The sequence below is a fragment of the Caenorhabditis elegans genome, chromosome II, assembly GCF_000002985.6.
Source record: "Caenorhabditis elegans chromosome II".
NCBI classification, from domain to species: domain Eukaryota; kingdom Metazoa; phylum Nematoda; class Chromadorea; order Rhabditida; family Rhabditidae; genus Caenorhabditis; species Caenorhabditis elegans.
In genome coordinates this window covers 10,880,631-10,902,390 of record NC_003280.10, presented here as the reverse complement: position 1 = coordinate 10,902,390, position 21,760 = coordinate 10,880,631, and the positions used below count along the sequence as shown (strand labels likewise).

Genomic DNA, 21,760 nt, shown 5'->3' with positions numbered 1-21,760 from the left:
TAAAAAATATATAATTTAAAGAACGCATCAAACAATACTTATATGTTAAAAACGAAATATATTCCAATTAAATCTTATTTTAATTCAAAAATACAGGACGAAACATAAAGGGCACCAACACATCCACGGAATCAAGTTTCGTTGAGAGACAAAGATGGCAGATGAACGATAAGAGTACGTGGAAGAATGAAAAAGAAGCATCCTAAAACAATTCGAAATCTGTTCCGTTTAAAATTTTGTTGTCTTCAATTGGGCATGAATGTGAGACGATTCAAAATTATTTCACAATTTCTTTACTCAAGTTTTACTGTCTATATTGTGCTTCGACTGGGATTTGTGGATTATAGTCTTGTACCGTAAGTTTTTGATTGGCAAGTTACCAAACTGAAATATTTAATTGAAATTTTTTTGATTTGTTAAATTCTTCGGAGCATTGCATTATTAAAATTTTTACAACAATTGCAAATTCTAAATAATTTAAAACATCTTTTAATCAGATTAACTTCATTTCAGGGAGAATCGAAAGCTTGAGAACATTCCACTTGAGTGCAATTCTGTGATAAACGGTACCGAAAACCGACGAAAAATATCCAGAGCGAGGCAATGGGATTGGCATTTTGATTGGGTTGAGCATGAAATATTTAATTCGAGAAATGTGTAAGCTTTATGTCAAATTGTTCTTTAACTTTGGGATTATCTGCAAAAACTGTAAAAAGTTTTAAGTTTTGGTAACATAGGCCCCAGGGGTGTGCGGCAAATTTTGAGATTTGCCGCACACTCCTGATCGGGAAACTGATTATATTTTGATGATATTATATTTATATAGCCATTGTAGATTCTAAAACTTAAAATTTAAACTCAAAAACTTCCAGTTGCTCCACAATCGACAAGTACTTCAATTTCACCCGGATTCCATCATCCCGAGAAGAAGCTGAATACCCTCTGGCATATGGTCTTGTAGTTTATAAAACTATTGTTCAAGTACTAACGCAAATGTCTCTGTTCTATCAACCACAACATATGTTCTGTATTACTGTAGATGATCAGAGTCCGAATGAATACAAATCTGTCATACAAGCACTGCCGTCATGCTTCCCGAATATGCATGTCTTTGTGAGTATCACATAAATTCAACTTTTTTTTTGAAATTTTGACTTTTGGGTTTGATCTTCAAATTATTTCAGATCGGCGAACCATCCCAATGGGGATCTTTTGGAATTCTGAAAAACGTGTACACATGCTTCAACTGGCTATCCAAATCAAAGCAAAAGTGGAAATATTATCAATATCTATCAGGAACTGATCTTCCGATTCGAACAAATCTAGAAATGGTTAGAATATTCAAAGCATTAAATGGTTCAATGAATACAGATGTTAGCACTTTTGAAGTCGATCGGTATAAGAACATGGAGGTTTGTTCTAGTCTATTTTTCAAATTTTTAAGCTTTTTTCCAGGGTGTTCTTCCACCAATGCCAGTGTACAAATCGAGTATGTCAGTTGTAGTTCCACGAGAAGGAGCTGACTATTTGATTTCCAGCCCACGAGTTCAGAAATTGCTGAAATATTTGTCAAAAACATGGATTCCAGATGAATCATTTTGGTCTACCGTACTGGGATCCCCGGCTTGTAAGTTTTTTTTGCCAAGGCTAATTTGTCATTTCTCCGAAAGATGATTTAATCCGTCTTAAAAATTAAAAATGTACTAAAACCAAAATTTTTATTTCCAGTGCTCCCAGTCCCCGGATCAATTCGAGTTCGAGATATTCTATGGTTACGTAAAAACTTCAAACTTCGGCCTCCATATGAGAACACAGTTAATTCAATTGGAACATCCTATATTGGAAGATATCAAGTATGGGGATGGCAGAAGGAATGTTTTGGTAAGTTTCTAGTAAATTGAAAGTTCAAAAAATGTTCGGCCGCTGACCAATGGGAGGCTTGGATGCCGTCCCAATTTTCAAAAAACTGTAAAAATAATTTCAGGAAAAGTCAAGGATTTCTCGTGTGTATTTGGTGTGGAGGATATTGAAGAAATAATGACAAGACCTGAACTAGTTGCTCATAAACTTTATCTCGAATTTCAGCCGGCTGCTTTTATGTGTATGCTTAAAGTATGTTTATGCTTAACTTTAGAATAATATCACAACCGCAACCATGAATTTCAGGAAGTCCGTCGTCGAAGTTTAAGCCCAGATGCTCACCTGTTCAGCGCAAGGAGTTATTCTCAAATGCCGACTGTAGAATTATATCAAGGGAAGGCAATAACTCAGTTGACAAATCCAAATTGGCTAGTCAGAGACTCATTCTACAATCCACAGCATGAAGACTTTGATAAAGAAGTTTTATAGAAATTTTTAGTTGTTTTTAGAAGAAAAAAAGTTAGATAAAACGAAAAATACAGGTTTTACTTCAATCTTGGGTTTTCAAAGCTATTATTCAACCTTACCAGAAATAGATTATTACAAAAAATTGCTGGATGCATAAAAATTTCAAAAATTTCACTCCATATTCCCAAAATACGCCTCTGTTCCGATCTTTGTTCCTAAACCTAAATTGAAATTGGATATTCAAAAGCAGATCAAAATATTTGAAAAACCGTATTGACCCAGACCCTTGAGAAGTCATATGGGTTCTTGATGGGTGCTTCATGTTACAATTGAACCTGACGAACAGGGTGTAAACTAGATACAGTAGGAATAGAAATTGGATCGTATTACTGAGAATTCGGTCAGATCTCCGTGGAAATTATTTTCATTTTACTTAAAGTATATGGATACCAAAAAAATTTTGCATAAGAAGAATTGTTTTGAATTACTTTTAAAATTATGAAAAGGGAACACTGATTTTTCGGGCATGTAAACAAATTTTTAAAAATATTATTTAGTCTGCATTACCATTTTTTTTTTCAAACACACTCCAAAATATTTTTTCCCAAAAAATAATTAAATTCGTTGTTTGGATTCAGCATCATATCTATTCCCAATATATTTGTTCAGACAGTACTTTTGTATCAAGTTGTACTTTTTATTTCCAACAAATTCACACAACTTCAGAACATACTGAGATTGAAATTTGATATTAAAATCGGAAGGAATCTAAGATCAAATGTCCCCTTGGTGTTGCTCAATTTCCTGTTATTTTTCGGTCAACTCAAACACACAAAACCAATGGAAATTAATTCCACGTGTTGATTGCAAATCCTGCAAAAATTTTGAGGTCAAAAATTGGCAGAAATTGAATTCAGATGGGATGGTTCTGCGGTTGGTGAAAATCTGGTTTTAGGACTTTGCTGGTAGGCAGGCATGTCCCCAGATAGATTGTTCCTGCCTGTTTTCTATGCTCGGTATCTCCTGAAAGTTAAATCAGGCAATCAGTAGGCAATGTCGTGTAGGCAGCTTGAAGACAGGTAGGCTTGAAGACAAAAAAATTTTGCATAAGAAGCTAATTGTTTTGAATTACTTTTAAAATTATGAAAGGGGAACACTGATTTTTTGGGCATGTAAATTAATTTTTGAAACTCTTTTTGAGTTTTTGAAACTGAATTTTTGAAACTGAAACTTCTAGCCTTCGAATTGTATGTGCTTTCCTCAATACCCACATCATTATTTTAAACCTTCCTAATTTCGCTTCGGACCTAAATATAACCTTTTTTCATCTTTGGTAATTAGAATCGAAAAAGTCCTCCCCTCGTTTTTACTCTCCACTTACACTTATTGTTTGTCCAGCTCAACGAGCCGCCCGAAGAAGAGTCGAAAAGGCGGGGAGCGACAAACAAAACAAAACGTGTGAAGATGCAACAGAAGAGGAAGCAATGTATCTTTTTCAGAAGCTCACACTTGAAAATGTCTCGAGATTTGCTTTGTGTTGGCTGGAAGACATAGCGAGTTTACACCCACTGTTTTTTTTTTATTGTTGTGATTAGTCAAAATATACTTTTTTTTTAATATCATATGGCTCCTATTAACAGGTTTTCTTCTCAGTATGTTAGTCTCAGTTATTTCAGTAGCCTTTCGTTTTACCAAAACATTTTCATGTGAAAGCATGTGAAGCAGTGAAAGAAAAAAACGTGTCAGAAATTTCTCGATACTTTCATAGATTCAATTTTGGTAATTTTTTAATAACTAACGACTTAAAATGTTCTTAAATCAACTAATTAAATTAAAATTGTTTTGAGAAGTCTTAATATGAAGATCGGTAATTTTGAAAATCTTCAAACTCTACTCCCCTTTTGTTTACAATTTTCTAGTCGAACGTTCAAAAACAAAACTCCTCAAATTTTTATCATGAAGCTTTGATATCTTTGCAGATTGACTAAAATTTTAAAGTGCAAGTCTTAAAATCTAAGAGCACACTCATTTTTTGATTTTTGCATTTATCGCGAAAGCCCTGCCTGAAAATTTATACATATGTATTACTTTCCAGAAAATCAGAGTAAAAGCGTACGTTGTGCGATCTGTCATTTTAGTTTTTTACGTAGATAGGTGACTTGTTTTTCCTATATTCCAGGAACCAAGAACATAAATTGACAAGTGACTAAATCACCAAATTGTGTTACCTTTTGCGTTTTTTTTCTGGCAAGAATTAAATTACTCTGCTCCGTTAAAAAAAAGTGTGGTTTTGTCTGAAAATTTGTTTTATTCTGAAACTCCCAGGTTTTAAAATTTCTGAAAATTTTAGAAAGCAATCTATGTTGTGTTAATTAATTAGTGTTATAATTTTTGTAGGAACTTCTCAAAAACAAATCATTTCACAAAGGCGCGAAATTCCTTCCTGTGTAGCTACAAGGCAATCGCATATTGTTTTAAAAGCGACCTATTTTAACTAAAAGGTATACATGAAGGCGTAGGTCGCCTCAATTTTTTGTAGGCATATAGGAAGGTGATTTTGTGCCTACGAGGCGTATTTATCCGAATGTTCTATGTTTCCACAAACAGCATCCCATCAGTAGGGCCTACACGGTATCTAAAAAAGCATGCCTCGCCTACGCTCTAAAATTTCGATACACCGTATCTCACTCCGAATTGCAGAGAATGGGCTTGAAGCCCGCATCAGACGAGCTGGTTTTAAGCTGCCTAACATGGAAGTCATGCTCCATAGGTAAAACACGAAACTCTAAGACGCACCACTTGAAATTTGATATCTCTCAAATATGCAAAGGTCTGCAATTGAATTTGAATTTCTCTCAAATTTCCGAATAAATTCTAATAAGCCACTTCTCTGACGTAATTGTCTGAATTTGAAGAGTTCTTGGGAGTCTCATTACCACACAGTGCTTTTCTCGTGAAAATTATGAAGTTAATTATTATTTTCGGGTTTTCCCAGCAGTACTCGCCACTTTTGTGATAGATTATTATGTACTTTTGATTAAATATTTTCTAGAAACGACATTCTACTCTCTTATTATTTAAAAATGCAAATATAAAAAGGAAAACTGATTTTTTTTGCTAGTAACCGAGGCGAAATGCCTACGTGCCTGTAGGTTGTTTTGTAGGCAAGTAGGCAAATCATTAACTGCTTTCGAAGTTTTCTACTTGAAGCTTTTTTAGAGTAATTTTTAAAAAGTTTTCCTGTTTCAAAATTCTCAAAAATATTTGTTAAGACTATTTTAAAATTAAATTCGTGCCTAAAGCAAGTTAACCAATCAGCAAAGCTAGCCACGCCCATTACACACTGTTCATTGGTCCATATTTGCATTCTGTGAAAAATATGAATTTTTCAGACTTTTCTATAGGGATTCATGTGCTCCGTACTTCTTCAGCAGTTTTTTAGTTTTTCGAGATTTCTTGCTCTCACGAGACTCACTCATATTCTTCATTCATATTCCTATTTCCTGTTGCTTCATTTCTCAATTGTGTCTCCAGTTTCTCGCTCTCTAATTATCTTCTTCCGCATTTTTATTCTCACATTTATTGTCGATGATGTCTATGTGTTTTTGATTACTTCAATCGTAGTTTTGCACACAATTAGACAGAATGATATTCTTAATACAAACAATTATGAGAAATGAACTTCTCGTTTTTGATTTTGAAACTTTTGATTTTTTGATTCTTATAATTATGAAAGGGTAAGATGCCTCCTCATATAGATTTTTGCAAAAAAAATAACTTGAGTGATCAGTGGACACCAAGGTGTTATCATTGTTTTCATGTAAATTTCAACTGAATATTTTAAAGTAGTAGACTCAATGTTGCGTGCAAATTAGGACACTGACCAATCAGCGTCGGGGGAGGGGCGTGGCCAACGCAGCTGATTGGTTAGTGCCCCAAATTTAAAAAAAAATTAGAAATTAATATATTGAAGAAGAAGAAGACAGACAGAAATTTTTTCTAATTTTCGGAACATTGCTATTCTAGGTATTGTTTTTTTTTTTTTGAGAAATTTCAACTAGAATGAAAAGAAAAATATGATCTCCCATATTGAATGGAGGGTTATAAGGTTATAAATCTTGTTTTTATTCAGTTTTATGAGGAACAAACCACTGAAAAATAAACATTTATAGTTCAAATTTTGCCAAGAACTTTGAGACCTCAGAAGCAAATGACGTTTTCGCGGGATGCAAATCATGCAAAATTCATGAGGCCTCCAAAAGTTTCAAGCAGGTTTTGACGTTCTCAACTTTTTTCGTACATCATTTCTCAAAATCTAGTTTAGAAAAGGATTTATTAAAGCCTCGAAATCTTTAAAAAATGTGATTATGTATAATCAGTAAGCCTTTGAAACTATACAAAATATACGTTGAACACTATTATTAATTTCTTTTGTTGGTAGTTTTGCTTGCTACTACATATGACTAATTTTTCCATGAAATTCAAACTCGACTCTATTTTTCTATAGAGTCTTTATACATAGACTGATAGAGTCAAATCTTTTGCAACTTTTTCAGACATGAAAATGGCTGCCTACCTGCCTACGTGTCCCTAATTCTAAAAAAAAAATTGAACAAGTGGAATTTGGTTGAAAACGTTTTATTTGGTTCCAGGATTTTCAAAAATTGAGACTAAAATTTTCAGAAGTTATTATGTAGTTCAAAAAAGTGTCTTCCCACGATTTTAAACATTATCCATAATTTCCCCGAGATGTGTTCTTCGAATATTTTATTAAATAATAAGTTGAATTATTTTGGTTTTTTTATTCTTCAAAGGTTATATAGTTCCTCGTCATTTTGATTTTTTGATACAAATTCCCTCCGTTGGGGATGTAATTCTAAAATTTGCAAACGTTAATCCATAGATCTTTAATTCCAAACTTTTGATTCTCAATTCACCCTTCATCTCTTTTATCTTTAAAAACTCATTTCAGAAATGGGCCCAATTACTGCCAACTCTTCAAAATGTGCAACAGAAGATCAAATGATACTCCAAACATCTCTATTACTACGAATTAATGTAATTATAATGACAATAGTGGCAATTATCACATTTATTCTTACCTACAAAGCATTGTTCATTCTCAAAATACGACCAATTTTTCACAGTTCTACCAAAATTTTACTCTATACTAGCTTGTTATTTGTAAATGTTCATGCGGTTATTTTCATGGTTATTCAGGTAATTTTTTCCAATTTTTTTGAAAGTTGAAATTATTTTTTATTTTCTTTCAGAATACTGCCTTAATCCGGAGCTTCACATTAAGCGATAAGCCATGCGAAATAATGAGGACAACTCTAGAGTGTCGATTTCAAAATCACGTGCTCATTTTTGGAATAGCGGGTGTCAACTTTAATCAATTCGGGTTGACTGTAGATAGGTAAGACTTGAAGCTGTATACTGTGAGATTTATAAGAATTACAGACTTTTGGCGACAATAATTCCACAATCCTACTCACATATGGGTGCACTTCCAGGAGTTATTCTGTCAGTTCTTGTGGTAAGTTAGAATTTCTATTAACAAAAAAGGTCAAGGATTACCTTTCCGTTTGCGTTGTATTTAAATGTGTGACAAACCACATTCTATCAATTTTATTCTGAAAGTTCTATATAAATATTGATGCAAATTAATTAAAACTTCATTGGAGAATACCTCACGCGCATTATAAAAAATCAATGACCATCTTGAAAAAAACATTGAAACTTGCCTGCCTGGTATGTAGGTCGGCGTACCTACCTAATTTGGAGGACCTGAAAAAGTTCAGAATATTCGAAAAAAAAATCAGTTTTCCAGTTAAAAGTTCATTTTCAAAAATTATAAAATATTGAATTTCCAGGTCGCTTGCAGTATCGCAGCTCCTCTAATCATTGCAATTGGTGATCCATACGATGATATTGTGCCAAACTGTTTCTTTTTTCCCGAACATTCTGCTCCGCGAGCCAATATTTTCTTGGTCACATTGAGCACTCTAGTTATCACTAGTATATTCCTAAACTTCATCATCATATATGCAAACAAAAAGCTGGAGAAAGGGTGAGCTAAAGTTTCAAACTCTCTAACAGTGCTAGAAAAATATTAACCTTTTCCAGTTGCAGAACTCGTTTCTATGTGACTCAAAGATATCAAAAACGAGAAGCACTCATCTCAACTCGTATCATCTCATATATTGCTGCGTCACAGTTTCTCGGATTGACACTTTACTCGACAATGGTGTTGACTTTGAGACTTCACAAATCAATGATTCCCATCTCTATTTATCATAATATGGTTTGGTGGGCTTATGTGAGTTTTTAAATACTTTTTGGTGGATGTTAAGAGATCATGTTTGGTTTTGATTCTACTTAAAATTACCCAAATATGCATAAGAAAACATTTAAAACATCGAAGTCAAGTCTCAACAAAAAACCATGGATTAAAGTTTTGAGTATAGCCATTTTTCTGGAAAATGTTTTAGAGCATATTCAGTTTCCCCAAAACATAATTTTCCAATAATTTCATCTAACAAATTCCAAATTCCAGACTGTTCCATTCGCAGCGGTCTCCTTGCCAGCTTTACTTATATATCGTATCAATCAAGTGGGTTCAAATCGAAAACGAGTCATAAATCGGATAACTGCAAAGGTGGAAACTCAGGAGGAACATATGAAATCTTTAAAAGAATTGTGGGCATGATTAGTTATGTACAATATTGAATGACTATATGGAAGTATGAAAATATAAAAATTCCCAATGAATTTTTTACAAGAAATTGATTTATTTTTTATTCAGAAAACGCATAATAAAGTTCATAATAACCCGTATTCAAAAAAGCAACACAAATTGAAAGTTGGAAATTTTTAAAACTTAAGATATCAAACAATCAATCTAATTCCTTCCAAAACATCGCTTCACAGCGTGAACTATGTGATGTTGAACTGATAAAAGTGCTGGAATAACTATAAGTCCGTGAATAAGAGATAACGATACGCAGAGAGTCAGAGATAATGCGAACATTTTTGCCATGTAAAGTTCCATAAATCCAAGTGGAAGAGCACAGAAATCAGTTGAAACTCCGGCTTGAATAACTGGAAATCCGACACTGGATAAAGCAAAATTCAGGTTTGTTTCGAAAGAATTTGGAGTTGAAATTGATGAATCAGATGAGGAGGTGGTTGATGTTGAATGTACAATATCAGGTGATGTTACTTGATGGGGAGATGGTTGACTATGAGATGAAGCATGCTTCTTGGCTTCTGAAAAATATTTAGAATTAGATTTTTTTTTTTTGAATGATTCTGCTTGACAAACTTGATAAATTTTCTGCCAAGCTTCAGAAAAGTTTATATGGTTAACGTGTTTTAAATGTTGTAATAACCATACACAGTAGCCTAGCTTCATTTCTAAAAATTACTTACTTGCTGCATAGAAATGGAATGCGACATGAGCCGGAATGTCAACCGAGAATCCAATGCACATAATTGCAATCGACATGATAACCGGATCCAGTGTGACACCCAATAACGATAGATAACCGAATACTCCAACAGAAGTAACCAATGTTGCAACTGACACTATCATAACCGTCAGGATATCTGAGATGAACAAGAAGCAGACAAGTGAAACGAAGATGAATGTGGCCAGCGTAGTTTGCCACGTCACAGTTGGGATGGACTGAAAATTATAATAATGAAAAAGGCTCGAACATGGAGGTTAAACTCACATCGATCATATCGAGGAAAAATGCATCCTCTGTGAATACGGTAGTGTTGAAGTCACTGGAAAATTGAAACTTTTAATTTTGAAAAAGGATTTTTAAAATTTCAGGTCATTTTCCAAATTCTCAACTAACTCTTTAAATTCCTCGACTGCTCCTCTCCATCTCTTCAATAACTGTCCTCTTTTGTTCCAGTCTTTCAAATCCTGACCATGAAATCCGGTGGTGAACATGAACTTTGTCACGTTATGAGGATGTGTTCTGGAAGATGACAAAGATGATAAAACTATTTAGAAGTATTTGCAGGAGCTTACTGATTGTCAAATCTCAAGAAGCCCCTCCAAAATGAGAATTCTGGCCATTCAAGGAACTGTTCGATATCGCTTTTTTCAGATTCTGAGTCATCTTCTGCAATGTCCATTTCGATTTCTTCAGCGAAAGATGAACGATATTGCACAAAATCACTGAAATTTTTCAAAATTCCAGATAAATTCGAGGTTTAAAACTCACTCCAAAAAGAACTTGGTACTCGGTGCTCCAATTGCATTTGGCATGTGCTCCAATTTCTCCTTCAACTCAACCAATCTTTCCACGTTTGAATCATTTGTCAAATCTCCTGGATTATTCACAATAACATGAACAGGTGTATAATAAGGAACCACTTCATTTGTTCTGAGCCGATCCATGTAGAGCATCGGTGAGTCTTTTAGGAAGAACTTGCTCGGTCTGAGTTCCACGTGGAGCCTTGTCAGTCCGAGTACAGCGAATCCAATGAAAACCGCCCAAACCAAGACGATACCAAATGACACGAAAATATTGGAAATTGCATTTACATACCATTTCAAGAATCTTCCAACAACATTTCCCATTCTTTCTTGGATCCTTTTCGTCTTCTCACTGACGCCTTCAGAGTTTTTTGTATCACCAAGAAGTGTCATGCATGCCGTATAAAATGTTGCCTGATAGAACATATCCATGAATATAGCCGCGGCGTTTCCAAAACAGAAAATTCGAATTTCAGGTGGCGATGTGATGGCTCCGATTGTGAAGGCTAACATGTTTGTGAACGCAGAAATTGAGATAGCTGGTCCAGTTTCTACGAGGACCTGCAATAGTATGACGTAAGGCTTTGGAAAGGCGCGTTTAAAGGTTCAGGCGCCTGCCAAGTTTAATGCTGCCTTTAGGCAAACTAAAGGCAAGTTAAGGTGCATGGTTTGCAAAAATCATGTCCTTAAATTGTGCAGGCAGGCTCCTAGAACAATTTTTGTTTCGTTTTCACCCTGCCTACGCCTGCCTTGCGCCTACCTTGGCCTTCCTAGTATCTACTACCTCATCAAACTTGAACTGTTTTCCAAAATGCCAAAAACAAACGGTAGGCAAGTAGGAAGGTTGGCATAAAAAGTACCTGCCTACCATGCAAAGTCCCCCTATTTTTATCAATTATATTACCTCTCCCATCATATGCTCTCTCATTGGCTTATCCAATGGTGCAGTCCTCCATGATTCCAATCGATTCCAGGCGTGAAGCATCAAGAAACTATCGTCAACTGATATGGCGAGCACCAGGAATGGTGTAATACACATAATTGGACTGAAAGTAACACCACAGAAAAACAGAATTCCCATTGCTGTTCCGCATGCCATAAATGGATTTATACAGGCGATAATCGAAAGAGCCACTTTGTTGAATGTTGCTTTTTGAGAATATAGGTAAACTGCACTGAACATGGTTGTTACTGTGCAGAAAATTGACATGATGACGAATCCAACAATGAGGAATGGTTGGAGGGAGAGTCCCGCGCGGACGATTTCTGAAAATTTGAAATGAAGACCTTTTTGAGAGATGGAATTGTTAGACCTAGACCTAGGATGCTCTACTATTAGACTTTGCATGCGGTTGTATAAAATCCTTATCTCAATTCCCTCAAATTTTCTCAACTAACCACTTTCCACGACAGTCTGTGACATGACATCAACAATGATCAAATCACTTGAATATTCCTTTGCAAAGTGATCTCTGACACGTAATTCCCATTGCTTAACTGTCTTCGTTGACCAGTCTGGGTATCGTTCCGCTCGGAAGTAGAGAACAATCAAGTTCGACGAATTCAAATGCTGTCCTTCGGGAGACATTGATATTCCAAAGAAATTAGGCTAAATTGGAGTTATTAGTTGTTAGAGATTAAATAGTTTTTCTTACGATTAGACTGAATTTTCTGCCGAAAAAGTTGGAGGTTGGATAGGAAAGATCAATTCGTTTTGAGATTCCATCCGTTTGGTTTTTGCCAAGAATTTGGAGACCATTCTGAGAATATTTGGGTAACAAATTTAAACATTTGATTTCCTTACATAATACTGTCTAACTGGCTCATTAGCCTGACAGAATCCTCTACAAAATTGATTGAAATTCTTCTCAACTCCGGAAACATTTAATTTAAAGTTGGTAGAAATAAAATCCGATACTTTCACAACTTCTTTTAATCGTTGTTCTTCGAGAAGTGATCCATTTGTTATGGAAGATCTGATAAGTATAGCTGTGGTGATTCCAGGCCCATCTGAGTCTAAAAATTGTTGGAAAGTTTTGAATTCATGTCGGGACATTGAGTCGTCCGATGCGTAGCCGTCGATTGCGCTCACTTTTCTGAAAATTGCTAAGGGATTGTAAAAATATGTAGTCGATATGTAATACATACAGAATATTTGTTAATTATTTAAATACACAATTTTTTTCCTTTTTTTCAAATTAAAGTTCTGAGCTATTTCTGCTACATTCGAGGACTTTGCTTAAATTACTTGGTCACCGTTTTTTTTTAAGTAGAGTTCAACGAGTATTTTTATAATTGAAATTTTTTATTCCAAAACTGTTCAACAAACATTTTCGAACACAACTTACGGTGTTAATGCCAATTTGATACTCATAACTGCTGACAAAACTAGGCAAAATATAATTGTGATGACTGGGTATCTGGCTACTGTTGAGCCAATTTTGTAACTCAACGAATTCCATATCCTCGTCACTCTTGACGTTTCGTTTTTGTGCCCCATTGTTGGCTGAAAATGATTTTTTTTTAAATTTAATTTTGGTTTTGAAGGAAACAATTTAATAGAGGTGAATAGGAAGAACAGGCAAGAAATAAAAATAGATATACATGAAAATTTTAGTGTAAAATGCTAACTTTGAAAGTTTGAAAAATCAGAAAACCAAAATAAAACAAGGAATAATCAAAACAGGTTTTAAAGAATTTTTGCAAAAACCAATTGAATACCGAAATGGCTAATAGGAAATTGAACGATATTTCACAGCTGGAAATATGAAAATGGTGAAGATGTTGTACATACTAGGAATTACAAAATCGAAAAAAAGTGAAAAACAAACAAATTTTCGGCTTAAAATTCTGGTTTCGCGGTTTTTCTCGAAATGGATTTTTGATTCTGCAGAACAGTAATCTGGAAGGTAGGGTATGTCTGTATCTGCAAGCATGGCTTTCTCAAAAAAGCGGTAGAGTAGGGCCAGAACATATTGAAAATTTCCGGCAATCGGCACCTTTGCCAAAATAATTTTTTTAGTTCGATTCCAGTTCCATAACAAAACTTTAATCTTGAAATAAAATATTTCAAAAAGTAGTCATTGTAGCCAAGTCACGCATTCTTGGTTATCTCTCAGAAAAAAGTTTTCAAAGAAAAAAATGATGGGAAGAACAAAAAAGAGGCGGAGAAAGGTTAAGTGACCGAAAGACAAATTACTCATCTTTCTCTTTGTTTTATTTGAGAAAATGAAAAAAAGATTTCAAAAAAAATATTCAACGAATTGGTAACGGACATTTCAGATTTGATCACTAAAAAGTAATGTCTCGAGGCCACTTTAAATGACGTTAGAAAACAATTTATGAAGGTGGGATCTTGTGTAGTCCAACATGACCAAATGCCAAAATGAAACTATTCCAAATTTCTTTAATTTTTCAAAATTTCCAGTCAAAATTTTGGAAAGTTTTTGGCAATTAAAAACTAAGTTTTCACCAATTTTTGACTGTAGAACATTTCCAAAAAAAATTTGAAAAGTTTCACTTTAGAAAAACTATAAAAGCAATATTAAAACATCTATCCACAGGCTATACACAACTTTTAAAATTTTCAATTGGTTGTTACATCACTAGGAACACATTAAAAAAGTCAACTGGAAAATTTTAAAAAGTACAACTTATAATAGAAAAACAACTTGAGAATGCTGTCCAAAAAATTGGACTTTGAGGGAACTTGAAGAAATTAGAAAATTTTGTAAAAACAAACAAGGAAGAGAAATTGAATGAGGTAAAAGATTATTTGGGTATTTGAGGTTCAAGTGTCTAGGAATTGGAAAAATCAATCAAAATGTAATAGGAGTTTTTGTGTAAGAGGAGTGATTGAAAAATAGTTGTTAATTCTGGGGAGCCTTGAATTAAACAATTACAAAATTCCAAAAAATTAGAGAATAATCGCATGCTGAAAAGTTGTTAGCATATTTTCCAAGTAGTGATAAAAATTAAATTTCAAAAGTTGCAAAAACTATCAGCTTTATTTAAAGATGACTTTCTCATATGAGCCAAGATTTGGGTGGAGCCTATTTTAGGACATAATATATTTTTTTCTTTGCATTTGAATTTGCTAAAATTGGCTAAAAATTGGCAGTTTTGTTCTAGCATAGCAGATTTTAACAGACTTTTTTGTTTAATAGTTTCAAAAAAATGTCTCAAATGAAAATTCGATTAAAAAAATCAAGACTGAATTCAAAAAAAAACACTGCCTAAATACCAATTTCTATTTTATATACGAATTAACCGTAATACTAGTAAAATTAACAGGTCCATGAGTTGTAACAGCACTCCCACAACATACAAAATCGAGAACATTTCGGGTTTTGGTTTTGGAATTGGCTACGAATTTGTGTGTCTGATGATGACTGAGTGACCTTACACAAAATATAGTGACCGTCACCTTCTTTCTCTCTTTCTCTCGTGGCGCAGGCGCCCCAAGAAACCAAACAAAATTCGTCGAACAACAACCCACTAAAATCGTTTCGACTTCTCGGAGATGTAATGGCGTTTCGAGAAGAAACATTATGACGAAATAGTAGTGGTAGCCGGTCATAGAATTTCTGACGGATTTTGGGAGAGAAAAATACAAAACTACATGGTTTTGGAACAATTGTGAAGTTTGTTTTATGGTAAGTCTACGGATTAAAAAAAAAGAAAGATTCATTCCAATATTAAATGAATTTTTATCTACAGTACCACTTCAGTACTACTTACTAACCCAATCCCAATACCCCTTTAAAATACAGAAATTCATTTTTCTAAAACTACAGTACTCCTACAGTACCCCTTCAGCCCTACAGTAAAACTACAGTAATCCCACAGTACATCTACAGTACTACTACAGTACCCTTACAGCACTAATTAGGTGCGTCGACCACTTCTATCCTGTAGCCACTTAACTCAATATCCCTTGCAAATGCAAATACTGAGTGTTTCTAAAACTACGGTAATGCTACAGCAGTCTTATAGTACCCCTAGAGTACTACTACAGTATTCCGATCCCCTATCTCTTTAAAAAAACTGAAACTTATGTTTTCCGAAACTACAGGTGCGTCGACCACTTCTATCCTGTAGCCACTTAACTCAATATCCCTTGCAAATGCAAATACTGAGTGTTTCTAAAACTACGGTAATGCTACAGCAGTCTTATAGTACCCCTAGAGTACTACTACAGTATTCCGATCCCCTATCTCTTTAAAAAAAACTGAAACTTATGTTTTCCGAAACTACAGTAATCCTACATTATCTATTTCAAATTATTTAATAGTTTACAGATTTCTTGAGAAGAAGCACACTTTGAAAAACATTTTACTGAAAGCTACGAAAGCAGCAACAGAAATAATGATGACGTAGTAATTTTTAGGAAGCTAACCAGTTTTCAAGTCAAAAAAAATGTTATGTTGGTTGGCTACAACAATGGTCAGACGGTTTGAGGATGTTGTTGAACTACTTTTTGGAACAAATAAATACGATCAGATGACCAGAATGACGAATTCGGTGAAGAAGGTCATATGTGTTTCTGAGAAAAAGAAAACACGAAATTCATTTGCATAAATTCCTTTTTTCTTTTGGAGTTTTCAAAATGGGTCGCAGAAAAAAATAGTTTCAGGATTTTCAGAGGGTCATAATTTTTCCTCTCCGATTTTTTTCCACCATTTAAAAAAATCAAAAATTCGATTTAACAAATGGGCAATAATGTCCGAATAAAACAGTAAAAATTATTTTACTTCACTTTTAGAAATAAATTTTTAAATAATTTTTAAAAACGTGCTCACGGACGCTACTAGTCATTTTAGCTTTTTTTCTTTAAACTAAATTAATTCATTTCTCAACTTTCACATCAAGATTTGTTGCTGTTTATTTTTTTTCGAAATTAAAAAATGAAGCAATGTGCAATTGTTGTATCAATATTCCTTTCAATTCTCTTCTCATTGACTTCCACGTGTCAACAGCATTCCACGTTTGTGTTGACCTACTCTGAAGATAAACGAGCTTTTCATTCAAGGCTCTTTCATGTTTTTTATGAGCCAGATTTTAAGGTAACTCAAATTTTAAAAAAATTTGTACAAAAAATTCTTATTTCCAGTCGGTGGCTGAAATGATAAAATGTCAACTATCGGGTACTGTAAAGGATGTAACTTTGGAGGAAATTCAAGGAAAGCGGGAGCTCTCATCAATTTGTAAAATGGAAGCTTATACATCAAAAATTGAGGATAAAACGAAACAGAGAAACTATATGGCTACTATTACAAGGCAATTGAAGGTGAGTTTTGCGCCAGTTCTCGACACGACATTATTTGTGTTAAAACAAACGGGTGTGCGCCTTTAAAGAGTACTGTAGTTTCAAACTTTGGTTGTTGCGGAAATTGTTAAAGGTACAGTACTCTTTAAAGGCTCACACCCTTTTGCAATAAAAAAAAATGTCGTGTCTAGACCCGCTACCGTACTTTTCGCGCAAAAATCGAAAAATTTCGCGTCTTTTTCAAAATTATCGTTTGATTTTCAGTTTTCCGAGGCTCTGACACGATGTGACGCGTTGAATCAGCTTAATCTAATCAAAACCCCGATGAATCAATGGGCGGTACTTATTCGAGGACACGCCACTGATATTATTCTTCCCTTGAAATCTGAAAAAGGCGGTTTTAAAAAATCTTCGTTAGATTTTGCCTTGAATTCGCTGTTTTTTGCTTCAGCTTATGGTTTTGGAGATTCTACTTTCAAATCTCTTGGCGGAGAAACTGGTGTTCGAGAGGTAGGATTTTTTAATTTATTAACAAAAATTAGATTTTTTTTCCAATTTTTTATTTTCAGAAGCTCTTGTTCATCACTGTCATCGTCTACGTCGTGGTGGTTTTTGTGGCAGTTGTTGCACTGGTTATTCTCGTGGTTTTGTTCTTTATTCGAAGAAAAGCCAATATCAGAAAACGGGAGAGTGAGAAGAGCAAGCTGTTGCGAAATCCGGCGAACAACACAGACAATGATGCCCCTGTGGAAATTGTTTACGATAGCACTTCTGATATTAAATCTTAATTTTTGAAATAAATTTACATTTTTAAGTTGTTTTCAATTCAGTTTAGTCTAACGAATAAACAAATATGAAAAAGGCAGGCATACAACTATGTGCGCTACCGTATCCACAGAAGGCGCGTAGACAAATGCAAGTGACAGGTTTCACCACGATTCATCTCCCCGCTAATTTTTAAAATTATTTTCTTTGTTTTAATGATGGAAAAACGCATTTTTCTTGTTTTTTCCTCGAAAAAATCTCGTTTTTATAGTTTAATCGATTTTTTAAAGAATTTTTTTCATTTTTCCAGAATGCGCACCTCTGACAGTCATCTTCCGCTCTCGAATTTGGCTCGATCCGACAGTATTGAGTTCAAAGATGCGGTAATCAACGAGAAGTGGGTCCACTCAGCCAATCGACGAAAAGGTCATCTGACACCAAAAGCTGTGAGTAATTAAATTCTTTAAAAAATCAGTATAAATAATTTTCAGCCGGAAAAGAAAAGTGGATGGTTCGGTGGACAGAAATCGGAAGAAGAGCTGTTAATGGAGCGTGTTGAGCAGCATGAGCTCGAAGAACTGCAAACATTCATCGCCCAGAAGCTTTTCCGTGTCGATGGGATCATTTGTGATGAGGAGACGAGAATTTTGCTTGTCGAGAAGTTGATGAACGCGAAGGAATATCCAACAATTAATCATGATGAGCTAGCTCATAGATATGGGTAAAAATAATTTCGTAGAATAAATCGAGCAAAATGAATTAATTTTTCAGAAGCTCAATGGCAGGTTGGCTCCGTGATCGGCTTGTCCCTTCGATGTCTGATTGCAGCTCAGTGCTTCAGAGAGCAGCGGCGGAGTTTTATCAGAATAAGATGGTTTTATAATTTTTCAAATTTACTAGAAAAATATTAAAATATTTCCAGAGCGATCCGCTTTGCAATTGGGGTCAATTGAATCCGGAGCATGTCTCCATGGTGGCTGCTCGAATCGCCAAGTTTTCTGAAGAGATGTCCTCCAAAGTGAAATGGTCACTGCTTGTTGAGCCGGGGAAGTTCAGTTGCCACCTCACAGAGTTTGTGCAGGAGTTCAACCGGCTCGATCGAATGTTTGTGAGCAATGAGTTGTCAGATGAGGAATCATTGCAAACTGCATTCAACGCGAATTACCTGACGAAAGCTCGCAGTAAAATGGTACCTTGTGCAGAGTTTTCGAGGGTCAAGCTGAATGATGGTTTAGGCCGGCTTGATGATCGAAATGAACTGAGAAATGGAATGTTCTCCGATGAACACGAGTTTTTGCAGGAAGAAGGGTATACAGCCAAGAGTACATAGTGAGCAAAGTTGAAAGTTGAAAAAAATTCAATCAAAATCCAAATTTTCAGTGGAACAACTGATTTCATTCATGCAAACTATGTCAAAGGAGGACCACTACTGAACACATTCATCTGTGCACAGGCTCCATTGAAGAACACTCAAGAAGATTTCTGGCGTATGGTCTTCCAAGAGAAGTGCCAATTCATCGTGATGCTCAACTCAGCAGTTGATTCTTCAACTCTTGGTCCACTCGACTCGGCGAATCGTAATCACTGTCCGTACTATTGGCCTCGTGCTGAGAATGAATCTCTTCGTTTTGGATCATTCCATATTACTTGTATGAAGGTTGACTCGAAGGCAGATCCATTGTTCACCATCACTAAATTGAAAGTTCAAAAAGTTGGCGGAAATCTTTTGGATGCTGAATTCGATGAAGAACTCTTTTTGGAGCACTGGCAGTGGGATTGGCAATATTTGGGAGATGTGCATTGGCCATTCCGCGTTTTGAGAAAGTGGGTTTTTTTATCTATTCAACACCAATCAAATTTCAATTTACAGAGCTCGTCAACTCTCCACACCTACAATTGTTCAGTGCATTGATGGATGCTCCAAGTCAGGAACTCTAGTTTCCATTGAGACTGCTTTGATGCATTTTATCCGTGGATCTCCAATCACCAAATCACTAATTCTTCAATCATGCGTCTTCGTTCGTCTGCAACGTCGTCTCTCCGTCTCTTCAGTTCTTCTCTATCTCTTCATTTACCGTGTCATTCTTCGTTGGATCGAACCTTATGTCAACAAGTGGTACCATCGAGCCGCGCTAGGCCTTCGCTTCAAATCGATCGGATTCATTCAAAAGTATAATGCTATGATCCAGGAGTTTAGCCGTATCACACCGGCTTATTAATTTCTATTGTTCTTGTATTATGATCATTTTAAATTTAACCCACTTTCCATTAACTGAATTGTATTTACATGCATGCATCTCACTCCCATATCACTAGAATCGAAAATGAATTATTGTAAATTTTTATTTTTTATTTGTTTTATCTAAAATCCAAATATTAACGCTAGAGCAAAAACTGAAATAACATTTAAAATAATAAGAGGGTAACCATATGAGCCATTGGTTTTTCGTGCAGATCTTGAATTCATTGAGTATATCGAGTTTAATTCGGTTTGAGTGGCCACGTTGCACTTGTTTTCTTTACAGCAGCAGAATGAAAACTGCAAGTAAAATATGTATAGGGATTACTGTAGATGTCATAGGTCTCGCCACGCGGACAACAGGCTACTGTAACTCGTGTCGATTTATGGATTTAATTTGAAAAATATTGGCCCGTAAATCGACACGAGCTACAGTAACTTGTTGTCTGCGTGGCGAGACCCATTATGCTCCACTCACATTTCCTTTCATTCCATCATAAAATGAAATATCCTGACATTTTCCTTCGCTCTTTTGGCAAACTTGACGATCACCTCCGGTATAGGCACATCGAGAGGAGATTCCTTGCTGGAAAATTCCATCTGAAAATGAAACTTGGTATTATTGTTTGGCAAATGAAGTAAAGTGTTCCATACATCAAATTTGACGCACAAATTCGAAAAAGAGCTCACCGTCGTCTAGAGCTGAATGTAGAATCACTTTTATACAATACATTGCCGAGCACATTGCGGTGTCATTTATGTGGAAATGATTTTCTTCAACTGATGCCTGGAATGTTATTTATTATAGGGACGCAGAAAAATGCGCGTTTTGAAAATGAGATGCAAGCATGCTCCACGGCTGAACGCTCCCAATCGTTGGGTCTCGTTAGGTATTTGGCAGGAGAAACCGTAAAATCAAACGTTTTCGATTATTTCCTTTTTATGCTTGTAACTTTTATCGTTGGTTTTAATGATTTTTATATCGGCACTATGTTTAAAAATTTTTCATTTGACTAGGAATTTTATTTTATTAATTTCCACAAAAAAATTAATTAAAACAAAATTAGAACCACAAATAGCCATCAATACCTAACGAGACCCAACGATTAGGGGCGGAGAGTTTTAAATTTGGCCGAAGAGCGCGATTGCACATTGATTTCAGAAACCGCTTTTTTTTTTGGCAATATTATATGATTATTTTTCTAAAGATTTTTGAAAATCAAAAGAATTCCTGCGCGAGAAGCATAGGTCATGTCAGATGCACCATGTTTTTTTTGATAAGGCTTTGCAATTTTTGTTACATTTCCCATCAAACCATGCCTCACCGATTGGGAAACAGCCAAAAAATAAATATAAATATTGTAAATTATATTCGCCCTCTTCCAGAATTTTTTTTCGAATTTTTCATTCTTTGGAGTTAAAAACTCACCTGCATTCGTCCCACAAATCCACTAAAACAATCATAAAGAGCCAATGTGGCTGATGGAAATAGAAGAAGCGGGAGTAGAAGTAACATCTGGAAGTAACAATAGGCACAAAAGAACAAGAAGAAGAGAAAATGGGAAAAAGGAGGGGCAAAAAGCATGTGTTTGTTATCTTCAAAGTGCTGCTGAAACCTGTGTGCATGTGCATAATCGTTAAATAAAAAAGATGGAAACGTAATAGATTATTGAGCCAATAAACTGGGTGGCGGGGGAGGCAATAAAGGTTAATAAAATCAAAAAGTTCAGGGTAAGTTTCTCTGGAACTTTGGAAATTGCCACTGAATTGAAAATTCCGTTTTGAACTGTACAGTTACTGTAGTTTTAGTACTTTTTTCAAACGAAAAAATTCGAAAAATTGATTTTTCTTGAGTTAAAAATAATGAAAATCTTACTATCAA

General features: G+C 35.0%; 6 protein-coding genes and 1 non-coding gene across 8 annotated transcripts; 4 read left to right on the top strand and 3 right to left on the bottom strand.

Annotated features, from left to right (window-relative positions):
• Nucleotides 1–186: 186 nt before the first annotated feature.
• gly-1 (Core-2/I-Branching enzyme) lies at nt 187–2,406 on the top strand (the record flags this gene model as incomplete). The annotated part of the gene is made up of 8 exons (NM_063944.8): nt 187–356; nt 514–657; nt 873–1,113; nt 1,185–1,412; nt 1,456–1,627; nt 1,729–1,881; nt 1,985–2,112; nt 2,167–2,406. The coding sequence occupies 8 exons, from the start codon at nt 187–189 to the stop codon at nt 2,347–2,349; spliced, it is 1,419 nt and encodes a 472-aa protein (NP_496345.1). The 3' UTR covers nt 2,350–2,406.
• A 4,888-nt stretch (nt 2,407–7,294) lies between these two features.
• On the top strand, nt 7,295–9,168 carry sra-10 (Serpentine receptor class alpha-10; the record flags this gene model as incomplete). 2 transcript variants are annotated; one of them, NM_001026992.3, is made up of 6 exons in its annotated part: nt 7,295–7,548; nt 7,602–7,747; nt 7,792–7,867; nt 8,205–8,401; nt 8,464–8,650; nt 8,888–9,168. In NM_001026992.3, the coding sequence occupies 6 exons, from the start codon at nt 7,303–7,305 to the stop codon at nt 9,038–9,040; spliced, it is 1,005 nt and encodes a 334-aa protein (NP_001022163.1). In that variant the 3' UTR covers nt 9,041–9,168. The 2 variants fall into 2 exon arrangements, with proteins under 2 accessions (NP_001022163.1, NP_001022162.1); NM_001026991.4 differs by having other exon boundaries at nt 7,303–7,548; nt 8,458–8,650; nt 8,888–9,116.
• ptr-8 (SSD domain-containing protein) lies at nt 9,114–13,112 on the bottom strand. The gene is made up of 11 exons (NM_063942.6): nt 12,955–13,112; nt 12,411–12,702; nt 12,262–12,366; nt 12,005–12,215; nt 11,511–11,872; nt 10,572–11,167; nt 10,376–10,525; nt 10,197–10,322; nt 10,068–10,122; nt 9,763–10,018; nt 9,114–9,600 (listed from the first exon to the last, which is right to left on the bottom strand). Exons 1-11 carry the CDS (start codon nt 13,104–13,106, stop codon nt 9,233–9,235), a joined length of 2,673 nt encoding a protein of 890 aa, NP_496343.1. The 5' UTR covers nt 13,107–13,112; the 3' UTR covers nt 9,114–9,232.
• A 3,164-nt stretch (nt 13,113–16,276) lies between these two features.
• 21ur-13748 lies at nt 16,277–16,297 on the bottom strand. The gene has a single exon (NR_051626.1).
• A 175-nt stretch (nt 16,298–16,472) lies between these two features.
• Nucleotides 16,473–17,686, top strand: F44F4.3 (DUF2330 domain-containing protein). The gene is made up of 4 exons (NM_063941.3): nt 16,473–16,671; nt 16,719–16,895; nt 17,139–17,384; nt 17,444–17,686. Exons 1-4 carry the CDS (start codon nt 16,513–16,515, stop codon nt 17,660–17,662), a joined length of 801 nt encoding a protein of 266 aa, NP_496342.1. The 5' UTR covers nt 16,473–16,512; the 3' UTR covers nt 17,663–17,686.
• A 263-nt stretch (nt 17,687–17,949) lies between these two features.
• On the top strand, nt 17,950–19,983 carry egg-3 (Protein tyrosine phosphatase-like protein egg-3). The gene is made up of 6 exons (NM_001383944.2): nt 17,950–18,085; nt 18,131–18,360; nt 18,411–18,513; nt 18,562–18,968; nt 19,020–19,463; nt 19,510–19,983. Exons 1-6 carry the CDS (start codon nt 17,951–17,953, stop codon nt 19,856–19,858), a joined length of 1,668 nt encoding a protein of 555 aa, NP_001369855.1. The 5' UTR covers nt 17,950; the 3' UTR covers nt 19,859–19,983.
• lurp-1 (UPAR/Ly6 domain-containing protein) lies at nt 19,963–21,466 on the bottom strand. Its single transcript, NM_063939.3, has 4 exons — nt 21,308–21,466; nt 20,569–20,665; nt 20,357–20,478; nt 19,963–20,178 (listed from the first exon to the last, which is right to left on the bottom strand). The coding sequence occupies exons 1-4, from the start codon at nt 21,461–21,463 to the stop codon at nt 20,002–20,004; spliced, it is 552 nt and encodes a 183-aa protein (NP_496340.1). The 5' UTR covers nt 21,464–21,466; the 3' UTR covers nt 19,963–20,001.
• Nucleotides 21,467–21,760: the final 294 nt, after the last annotated feature.